General features: G+C 44.6%; 1 protein-coding gene across 1 annotated transcript in view; it reads left to right on the forward strand.

Moving 5' to 3' along the window:
* Positions 1-10,825, forward strand: part of Cpne9 (copine family member 9) — a 26,199-nt gene extending 15,374 nt beyond the window's left edge. Inside the window, exons 18-21 of the mRNA XM_031382874.1 lie at positions 5,976-6,078; positions 7,238-7,295; positions 7,647-7,720; positions 10,436-10,825. Of these exons, the coding sequence (XP_031238734.1) occupies positions 5,976-6,078; positions 7,238-7,295; positions 7,647-7,720; positions 10,436-10,621 (421 nt within the window). The 3' untranslated portion in view covers positions 10,622-10,825. The remainder of the gene's footprint in view (positions 1-5,975; positions 6,079-7,237; positions 7,296-7,646; positions 7,721-10,435) is intronic.
* The last annotated feature ends 807 nt before the right edge of the window (positions 10,826-11,632 follow it).

The following is an 11,632-nucleotide window of genomic DNA, read 5'->3' on the forward strand; positions in this document are numbered from 1 at the left end:
AAAAAAAAAAAAAAAAAGGAAGAGGGGGCTGGCTTACAGTTTCAGAGGTTAGTCCATTATCAGCAGGATGAGGAGCACAGCAACACACAAGTGGACATGGTGTGGAGAAGTAGCTGAGAATTCTACATCCTGATCCATAGACAGAGACAGAGTGGGGAAGAGGGGGCTTTTAAAACCACAAAGCCCACCCCCAGTGGCACACTTCCTCCAGCAAGGCCGTACCTCCTAATCCTTCAAACCCTTTTCAAATAGTGCCAACTCCCTGATAATTTAGCATTCAAATACCACCACAAACTTTCTTGTATTGTTGTTATTTTTGGTTTTATGGTTTTTGTTTTTAGAAAGGTCTCCCTTGGTCCTGGCTGTCCTAGAATTTGCTAGACAGACCAGGCACAATGGCCTTAAACTCACAAAGATCCACCCCAGTGCTGCTGGAATTAAAGGCATGTGCCACCACGGCCCACTTTAGCCTAGTCTCTCTCTTTTTTTTTTTAAAAGATTTATTTATTTATTACATGCAAGTACACTGTAGCTGTCCTCATACACACCAGAAGAGGGCATCAGATCTCACTACGGGTGGTTGTGAGCCACCATGTGGTTGCTGGGATCTGAACTCATGACCTTCCGAAGAGCAGTCGGTGCTCTTCCCTGCTGAGCCATCTCACCAGCCCTAGCCTCTTTAATAGAACCTGTGAAGTGGTTAGATAATGGACATCAATAGAAGCAAAAAAAGATTCCTTCTTTTGTTTTTTTCTCTCTCCCACCCCTTGTTTTGTTTTTCTTTTAAAGATTTATTTATATGTAAGTACACTATAGCTCCCTTCAGACACACACCAGAAGAGGGCATCAGATCCCATTACAGATGGTTGTGAGCCACCATGTGGATGCTGGGAACTGAACTCAGGACCTCTGGAAGAGCAGTGGGTGCTCTTAACCACTGAGCCATCTCTCCAGCCTCCTTGTTTTGTTTTTCAAGACAGAGTTTCTCTGTGTATCTCTGGTCGTCCCAGTTATAGACCACTCTGGCCTCAAACTCAGAGAGATCCGCCTTTCTCTGCCTCCTGAGTGCTGGGATTAAAGGAGCTCCTCACCACGCCCAGACTCCCAGGTCTCACTATGTAGCCAAGGCTGACCTGTAGCCCCCATAGCTAAGTGATCCACCCACTTCAGCCTTCTGAGTGCTGCTGTGATGGGAGTACCACCATACCCAGTAATATTAGCTTATATTTGGAGTTACTGTGAGGTTAGGTGGAAATAAACAGATAGTAGTGTAAGAGGAAACAGCATAGTATCTGGGCCATAAAAAGTACACAGAGGTGATAGGTTTAAAACTATACAAAATTTCAGAACAAATATAAGCAAAGAAAAGCCAGATTGTCTATCAACTAATAAGAAAGCAAAGGGCATTAAAAGTAGTTAAAAATAAAACTAGAGAATAAAACCAGCATATAGCAAAGGAATGGGATATGCACTGAAGCTTATGGAAGAAAATGAGGGGCTAGAGATGTCCCAAGCCATAAAGTGCCCAAGCAAGAGTTCATATCCCCAGTACCCACAGAAAAATCGGGACATAGCAGTGAACACCTGGAACCTACATCTGGGGAGGAGGAGGAAAGCATTCTCCTGGGGCTTGCTGCTCAGACAGTCTGGTGGCATCACTCAGTTGCAGGCTCAGAATCGGTTCCCCTGATTAATAAAAAAGACGTAAAGGCAGATATATACATATAATTCCACACTTATGAGCTGATGCAGAATAATCTCAAATTCAAGGCCAACCTGTGCTACATATTGACATCCTGTCTCAAAAACAAAAGAAATAAATCATTACATGCTGAATAAAGGAGATCTAGCTGAAACAAAGTGTCTCAGAAACCATGGTATAAAAGCCAACTGATGAGGGTTGTGCTTGCCCATCCTGCAAAAGGCCCTGGGTTCAATTCTCAGCACTGCATAAATCAGCGACGGTGACACATGTATGTAATCCTAGCACTTGGGAAGTAAAGTCAAGAAGATCAGAAGGTCAGGTTCATCAGAAGCTACGTTCTGAGTTCAAGGACAACCTGGGCTACAGGAGACCCCATCTAAAAACAAAAGAAAAGAAACAAACAAACAAAAAACCAATTGAGATGTAAACAAATTGAATGATTAATAAAAGAAATTTAAAAAAAAAACAAAAACCAGGGGCTGGAGAGATGGCTCAGAGGCTAGGAGCACTGACTGGACTGCTCTTCCAGAGGTCCTGAATTCAATTCCCAGGCAACCACATGGTGGCTCACAACCGTCTGTAATAGGATTTGATGCCCTATTCTGGTGTGTTTGAAGACAGATAGTGTACTATACTCATATACATAAAATAAATAAATCTTTAAAAAAAGACAAATACTAATGAAAACACATGTTAAAGACTTCCTGAGAGATTTTTAGGTACATAGACTTTCTATTCCCTATTGAAGATTTATTTACACTCTGATGCATAATGAGGATAATAGTTACTTTAATTATAAAAGCTAACATAACATTGCTGTAGAAATATTTTTGTTTGTTTATTTGTTTGTTTTTTGAGACAGGGTTTCTCTGTATAGCCCTGGCTGTCTTGGAACTCACTCTGTAGACCAGGCTGGCCTCAAACTCAGAAATCCGCCTGCCTCTGCCTCCCAAGTGCTGGGATTAAAGGCATGTGCCACCATTGCCTAGCTTAGAAAGTGTTAAGGACAGGGAAATGAAAGTTTTAAATAAGAGCCAGGCACCATGGTCCACGCCATTAATTCCAGCAATCAGGAGGCAGAGGCAGGAATATCTCTGAGTTTGATGGCAGCCTGGTCCACATAGTGAATTCCAGGCTAGCTAGGACAGCATAGTGAGACCTTCTCTCAAAACAAACATAAAAGGAAAAAGATGGAACATGTTGCATCACAATTTTTTGTCACTAATTCTGGAATTTGACTATTTTTTGTTACTGTTATTAAGCAGACTTCTTAGACATTTTGAGCACTACACTGATTCATTTATTCATTTATTTAGTAAACATTCAGTTAAGGATAATTCTATCTCTCATTCTCTTGCTTCTCTCTTGTTCTTGCTCCTCCCTTCCCATTTCCTTCCCTACGCCCTCTCCACATGCTCATGGCTGGCCTCTATTTCTCTTCTCTTCTCTTCTCTTCTCTTCTCTTCTCTTCTCTTCTCTTCTCTTCTCTCTCTGTCTCTCTGTCTCTGTCTGTCTGTCTCTCTGTCTCTGTCTCTGTCTCTGTCTCTCTCTCTGCCCTCTTAACTCCCCTCCCCATGCCCTGAATAAACTCTATTCTATTAAAAAAAGAAAGAAAGAAAGAAAGAAAGAAAGAAAGAAAGAAAGAAAGAAAGAGAGAGAGAAAAGAAAAAAAAGCTGGGCAGTAGTGGCACATGCCTTAAATCCCAGCCCTTGGGAGGCAGAGGCAGGTGGATTTCTGAGGCCAGCCTGGTCTACAGAGTGAGTTCTAGGACAGCCAGGGCTACACAGAAAAACCTTGTCTCGAAAAACAAAAAAACAAACAAACAAAAAACGATAATTCTATCCAAAGTGTAGATTCTGGAGTGGAGTAAATTAGTACATCAGGGCCAGACCCTACCCATACCCACCACCCCCAATAGTGTCTCATATTCTCTGGGCTGATATTGTAGCCGAGGATAACGCAGACCTTCTGATCCCCTGCCTTTACTTCCCTACCTTCGCAGTGTGGTGCTGGGGATCAAACCCCAGCCTATGTGTGCTAGGCAAGCTACCTACTGAACTATTAGCCCCAGTACACTGGTGCTACATTGTCATACGCTGCCTTTATGGCTTTGGTCAATTCTCTTAAGTAAAATGAGGTTTAGAATGCTAGCAATATTTACACTGCAGGGTTGTTGGAAGGACTCGTTAGCATATGTCAAGCACTCACAAGAGTGCTTGCCCCTGGTAAGTGCTGTAACTGTAGTTATTACTGTTCCTATTATTATCATTATCACAACTCAAAGGGCAGCTGCTGTGTGCTCACTTCTCTGCTGGGGCACTGGGGACTCATAGATGAATCGAATTTAGTCCTTGCCCTCCGGAGCTCCCGCCTTGGTGCAGGAGACAGAAATATAAATAAATCATCACTTCTGTAGGCCAAAGCTCCCCAGAAATTTCTAGCAAGTTGTCTGGTGGCAAAAGTAAGACGCTGCATTCCCTGGGGATGGGGGCAGGGGAGATGGAGGGCACAGCTGAAAGCACTCAGACCGAGAGACTTTGAAGTCTAGTGTTTCATCTTACAAACACATGCAGACTTTCTAGTCCTCTCCCATCATGTCTGTGTTTGCTCTAATTATGTTAAGAAGGAGCATTGTGTGCACTTCATGCCCTGGATTTATCCACGCGTCATAGGACAATTCATCCTTGGAACCCTCGGAGTGTGAGGATCTCAGTGGATGAGGCTGCATCCTAAATGATAGGGCGCAGGCTACAGCAGAGGGGCTGCTTAGCTTGGCCTACATGGTGAGTTGGTCTTCATCAGGAGAGGGATAGTAGGCCTAGCAGTGGTGATTGTACATTGAAAGCACAGAGGCACTGGGTGCCAGGTCTGGGAGATGTTGGGTGGCTAGATGAAGCAGGAACGGGTGCTGCACATGGAGGGTTGTGCCGGAGCAGGCCAGGGTGGACACTGATAGGCCCCAGTTTCTTTGCTCTTGGGGACTGCTGCTTAGTGTTTCTGAACTTCAGTTTCCTCGCTTTAAAAATAGGATAAGCTGGGTTGGGTGCTGTACATCCTAGCAACCAAGAGGCCAAGGCAGTAGGATTGCTGAGAGTTTGGAAGCCAGCTTGTGCTATACAGTACTTACAGGTCAGTTACTGTTCTGTAGAGTCCAGACAATGATCTAAAGAAGCCAGGCTTTGGATTTGGGATGAGAGAATTTATTAAGAACATAGCAAGGTATATGTGTGTGTATGTATGTATGTATGTATGTGATGGTCTGAGCCTTTAGAGACAGGATCTTTTTGAGTTCCAGGATAGCCTGGTCTACAAATCAAGTTTCAGGCCAGCTGGGGCTACATGGTGAAACCCTGTCTCAAACAATATCTAAAACTGAAAAAAAAAAGTATGCTGCAAGCAAAATTCTACCTGCTGCCTGCTCTGTGCCCACACATGGCAGCTGGCAGTGACTATCCATGAAATGAGCAAGTGACAAAAGATAGCACTGGGCTGGCCTCTGAGGAGGGTGGGCCAGAGCAGACACAGGTTTCCTCACATACACCCGCTCTGGATCTCAGCACACCATGCAGACCTGACTACACTGCTACCATGCTTTCTCAGCCTTCTGAGACCAAGTTTAGCTGCCAGCACTAACAAAATGTCCTGCAATGAGAGAAATGGCCCGCCTCTATGCTCTCCAGTATGATATTCACCAGTTACATATGGGGAGAGAGCCCTTAAAGGTAACTAGAGTGACTAGCGAATGGAAAGTCTCATTCACTTTACCTTAGTTGATTTAAATCTTTATATTCATTCACATGTGGCTAAATACAATGCATTGGACAACACAAATCAATCATGTCCAGTACACTCAGGATGTGTAACTGAAGTTGGCAAATGAGGTAAAGTAGGGGAGGGACACTGAGGGATGTCTCAAGTCCCTTTCTGAGGGAAAACTCCTGGATTCAAAGATTGATGAAGAGAGGAGAGGGGGGCTCTGCAGACTGACTTGGTGGATCACAGCTGTGATCTCGTACCAGGGAGGTCGAAGCAGGCAGGATTAGTCAGTGTCTGACTACTTTTCAGCTATAAGAGAGAGACCTTATCTTAAAATTATATATAGAATGGAGAGATGGCACATAAGGGAAGTGGTCAGATCTGTCAAAAAATGTGGGATCCAGAAGCCTAGGTCTTGCCCACTGTTTTTATGGTGGCTGTAGAAGCAGGGGCTGAAACTGACCATGTATTCTCTGGCCGGCCACTGCATACAGACCTTGGTCTTTCATGTAGGGCTGCAGCCAAAATCTCAGATGGTTCCCAGTACTACGTCCTGCTCATTATCACTGATGGCGTCATCTCCGACATGACACAGACCAAAGAGGCCATCGTCAGTGTGAGTCTGAGGAGGAGGGCTTGTCAGGGAGGGGTCATTGTCCTTGCAGTTAAGGGGCTATGATGGCTATTCCATGTGTATCCTAACAATTTCACCTGCCAGTTTCAGAGATGCCTATTGGCTGGGCACAAACAACACTGGCTTTTGATTCTCAGCATCCCAGCATGATGCCAGATAAACCCACTATGGAAACCTGAGCTTATGAAATGCTGGCCTTTTATATTCAGCAGGAAGCATGCCTGTTCTTTGCCAGGGAGGAGGGAGTTATTTTTTTATTTGATTTTAATTTTATTTTTGTTTTGTAACAGGGTCTTACTGTGTACTGAATGCCTATATGGCCCAAACTGACCTGAATAGAGGCAATCTTTCTTTCTCAGCTTCCCAAGTGCTGGGTCTATAGGTGTGAGCCACTAGGACTGGCTATTTTTGTTTGTTGGTTTGTTGGCCTGGGACTAGCTATATAGACCATTCTGTTCTTGAACTCACTTTGACCCTCCTGCCCTTGCCTCCTGAGTCTTGGAAGCATGGGAATGATATACCATGCCTAGTATGGGTTCTTTGCCGTCATTAAGGTTTCCATGGTTTTGCTGTTTTTTCAGATGGAGTCTTGTCGCCAGGCGGTGATGGCACATGCCTTTAATCCCAGCACTTGGGAGGCAGAGGCAGGCAGATTTCTGAGTTTGAGGCCAGCCTGGTCTACAGAGTGAGTTCCAGGACAGCCAGAGCTACACAGAGAAACCCTGTCTTGAAAAAAAAAACAAAAAACAAAAAACAAAAAACAGATGGAGTCTTGCACTGTAGCTCAGACTGGCCTAGAACTCATTCTTTAACCAGTGTTCATCTGGAATTTGTGGTGATCCCCCTGCCTCAGCCTCATGAGTACTAGGATTACAGATGTATATTGCCACATCTGGCAGGAAACCCTCTTTAAAATGATACTAGAAATATTCAAGGTCAGCTTGGGCTACAGAGGGAGACTTTTGACTCAAACAAACAAGATAATGGCTTTAAGTTCCACCAGAGGGCCCCTGTTGTGCATAGAGATAATCTGCAAGCAATCCTGGCAGTGTATCTGGGCTCAAGAGAGCATGTGATCCACACAGACTCTGCAGGCACTGTTCTGTCACAGCTGCTTACTCCAGCCATTCCTCTCCCACAGGCCTCCTCACTGCCCATGTCTATCATTATCGTCGGGGTCGGACCTGCCATGTTTGAGGGTGAGTAGGATGGGGTGTGTGTATGACTGGGACTGGGAACTGGAGAGAACAGGAAGGGTCTAGACCCTTGGGCCCTCCTTGCAGACAAAACAGATTAGCACTTTGGTGAAGTCAAACATGTTTCCTCTCTATAACCATAGCTGCTGGTGTCAACACTTTCCCCTGCCTTTCTAGGAGAATGGAACATGCAAGAAGGAAAGCTAGTAATGATACTAATAGCAATTTCACACCACTGTGGAATGCAAGTGTCAGTCTCCTTGTGAGGACCCTGAGTGGCTCTAATGAGGAAGGGGCAGAATGAGCTGGAGTTGGAGAGATTCATCCAATGATGCCTGCCTGTCTTTTCTGCAGCAATGGAAGAACTGGATGGTGATGACGTGCGTGTATCCTCCAGGGGACGCTATGCAGAGCGGGACATTGTTCAGGTAGCCCTGGGAGTAGTGAAAGCAGAGAAAAACAAGGCTTCCTAGAAGCCACTCCCCTTACTCCTTCCTAGTCACTAGCTTTCTCCCCTCAAACCTTCCTCATTCATAGAACAAGTTCCCCTTCTATTTTTTTAAAGATTTATTTACTTATTATATATGAGTACACTGTAGCTGTCTTCAGACACCCCAGAAGAGGGCATCTGATCTCATTACAGACGGTTGTGAGCCACCATGTGGTTGCTGGAATTTGAACTCAGGACCTCTGGAAGAGCAGTCACTGCTCTTAACCGCTGAGCCATCTCTCCAGCCCCAAGTTCCCCTTTTAAAAAAAACAAAAACAAAAAACTTGTTAGACAAAATAGTGTTAGGTAGCACAAACTGGCCTGGGACCCCTGATCCTCCTTCCTCAGCCTCCAGAGTGCTGGAGTTACAGAACTGCATCACCCCACCAACTCTGAACAGTTCCTTTGAGGGATCAAGTGGGTTACAGCTGTCCTGAAGGGTGTATGATGTAGGAGGATCAGGTCTCTTCCCTCTAGTGGAGATGACTAGTATTACACAGACAACCCAACTAGCAAATGCTGCTGTCAACAGCCAATAGTAGTGAGGGAAGGCTTCTGAGGCTGTGCTGTTGACATCTAGTTGAAACCCGAAGGTATCAACTTCACAGGCAGAGAAGGAGCATGTACGACCTGCCAGAGGCTCAGACCAGGCTGGCAGGATTGTCTGCCATGAATATCTGAGGTTTGACAATCAGAATGAATTCTTATGTATCCCTCCACGTATTTATTGTTTTGTTTTAGACAGAACCCCGCTATTTAGAGAACTAGTAGCCCTGGCTAGTCTAGAATTCATAGTAATCCTACTGCTTCAGCCCCTTGAGTGCTAAGAGTGTGTGCCACAATGCCCAGATCAAACTACATTGTAAACGGACTTCTCTGGTTACTGTGGCAGGGCCAGGGAAACGCCCAGGTGTCCATTAGCAAGCAGCAAAAATGACTGGGGTATGTGAACACAAAACAGTGGTCATGTTCAGAGGTAGCCAAAGGTAGTTTGGTAGTTTAAACAAAGATTTTTAAAGGTAGGGAGGCAGTTCAGTTGGTAGAGTACTTGTCTAGTACACATGAGGTCCTGAGTTCCATCTCTAGCACTGTGTAAACCAATGTACCTGAAATCCCAGCACTCAGGAGATGGAGGCAAAATGATAAGAAGTTCAAGGTCAGGCCAGTGAAATGGGGAGTTAAATATACTTTGCTGAACAAACCTGATGACGTGAGATAGATTCCTGGGATCCCATGGTAGGTGAGAACCCACTCTGCCCTCCTTATGCACACTACAGCACACTTACACCTGCATTCACACGTTCACACTGAACACATAAAATAACAACAACAACAAATACTTTTGAATTCATGGCCAGTGTGGGACCTATATGAGCCTGTCTAAACAAAGGAAAATTTGTTTAAGAGCTGTGCATAGAAGTGTGTGTGTGTGTGTGTGTGTGTGCATGTGTGCATGTGTATGTATGTATGTATGTATATATGTATGTATGTATGTATGTGTATGTGTGTGCCTGTAATTCACTTGGAGGCTAAAGCAGGAGGACTGAGAGTCCCAGGCCAGCCTAGGCTATATAATAAGATTATCTCAAAAGAATAACAAAACAAGATACTTAAGATCACATTATAGAATTTTAATGACTTGTTAATACACTGATAAGAACAAGTCTCAGTTTTCTAGTGAGGGTAAGGGGAAGCTAGAGGCAGAGTTAGATCAGGGAAACTTCGTACTCAATAGGTAAATCTGGGCTTGGGGGATCTGTGATAACTGAAGGAAAATGTAGTTTTAGTAACTAGATATGCAGTTCTGGGCCAGAGTTAGGCACAGTGGCTACAGCCCAAATTGTTAGGAGGCTGAAACAGGGGAATCGAAATAAAATGAGAGCCAAGGACAGAGGCAAGCACGGGGCTCCAGAGGGTGCTTTTCCTTCCGCCTTCCCCTTGCCTTCCCTTTTCTAACCTCCTTTCCCTGGCAAACTGCTCCTCTCTCTCAATCCCAACTGCTTCCTCTCTCTCTCCCAAGTCCAACTCTCTCCTTCCCAGCACTCAAGTGGCAAAGGCAGATGGATCTCTCTGAAGGCCAGCCTGGTCTATATATACTGAGTTGAGACAGGGGTAGGAGGGGCAGTTCAGAGCACAGGAAACCCAGAGGAATGGAGTTGACATGAAGTGCAGCTTCTAGAAAAGTAGGGTTGGGGTGAAAGAGTGTGATGTCAGGAGTGGGATTTGGGATAGGGATGTGGTCATTGGTAGACAGCTTGTCTTGCATATACAAGATCCTGGGTTCATTGTCCAATACCCCACACAAGGAATTGGGATGTATTCAGAAGGATGACATTCAAGTACAGTAAAGCTAAAGGGACTCTCAGCAAGATGAAGGCTGAAAAGTACTCCCCACTGCACTGATTTAGCCTTATAGGGCTATTGATGACATTAGCGAGATACTTTCAGTGACTGTATGAAGTCAAAGAGTCAAGGGTGAAGAGAAAGTGGGGCAGAAGTAGGGAGTGGGTAGAAAAAACAGAAGTAGGAAATAGTTCAATATTAGGGGAGAAGAATAGTGATACTTGGAAAGAGATGTTAGGGATCAAAGATGAAACCTGAGTGCTACCTACTCCCTTGGCCACAGCTCACATCTCTTTCCTGTTTGTCCCAGTTTGTCCCATTCCGAGATTATGTTGACCGATCAGGGAACCAGGTGCTGAGCATGGCACGGCTGGCCAAGGATGTACTAGCTGAGATCCCTGAGCAGCTGCTGTCCTACATGCGCACCAGGGACATCCAGCCTCGGCCTCCTCCCCCTGCTAACCCCAACCCAACCTCAGCCCCAGAACAGCCCTGAGGACTCCACATACCCAATACTTAGCAGTCTGCTTACCTGTCTACTCACTGCTGGAAGCTAAAGACACCTGGAATTCTGAACCTCACTCACCAGGAGGGCCAGCTAGGTTGATCAGTGCTGGCTTTTTGCCTCCTGACTTCAGAAAGGCTTGGCATGATCACCACCTACCTGCCTCCTGACAATAATAAAGCTGATCTTACTCAATCTCTGTCTCATGGTGTTGGAGAGGGAGACTAGGGGACCCAGAGCCTGGGCTCATATCAAGAGGGAGGGGATAAGGATAACTTCAGTTAGGTTAACATCCATCCTAATACACTCATCCAGTCACTTCTATATAAAATTTCTAATATTTTAAGAAAACTTGTTATGCATACTTGGACATTTTTCCCCCCTCAGGGCAGACCCATAGCTTTCATCAGATTTTCTAAAAGGTTCTCACCCCAAAATAACTAGCTTAAAACGACTGCGCAGTCCTAGTGGTACAAGCCTGTAATCACAAATTCAAGGTCAGTGTAGGCAATTTATCTTGTCTTTGTCTTTAAAAAAAAGTTTTTTTTTAATAGAAAAGAAAAGGCTGTTATGATAGATCCATGGCCTTGTATGTGCAAAGCCTTCAATAATGAAAAAAATCTGTATAACTTCTTCAATTATTTTATTTTGGTTGTTTTGTTTAGATAGGGTCTTGCTGTATCACTCTCTCAGCCTGACCTGGAACTCATAGGCAGTCCAAGCAATCCTAACTCAATCCTCTTGAGTGCTGAGATTGCTGGTTTATTCTGAATTTTCTGGATCAGTATAATAACTAGTATCTTCTTTGTGCATGTGAATCTTATACAACAGACACTGTGTTAGGCGATTTTTAGACCTCATGTCTCTTAATCCTTACCATAACCCCGGGGCAGAGAGACTATATATTATCCCCATTTAATAATGCGAAGCTCCGCTACAATAAGCCACTTCTTTAATAGAAATCACCGATTTTACGCCAGACCCCACCTTTTAACCAGGAAA

The sequence above is a fragment of the Mastomys coucha genome, unplaced genomic scaffold (genome assembly GCF_008632895.1).
Source record: "Mastomys coucha isolate ucsf_1 unplaced genomic scaffold, UCSF_Mcou_1 pScaffold20, whole genome shotgun sequence".
Taxonomy (NCBI): domain Eukaryota; kingdom Metazoa; phylum Chordata; class Mammalia; order Rodentia; family Muridae; genus Mastomys; species Mastomys coucha.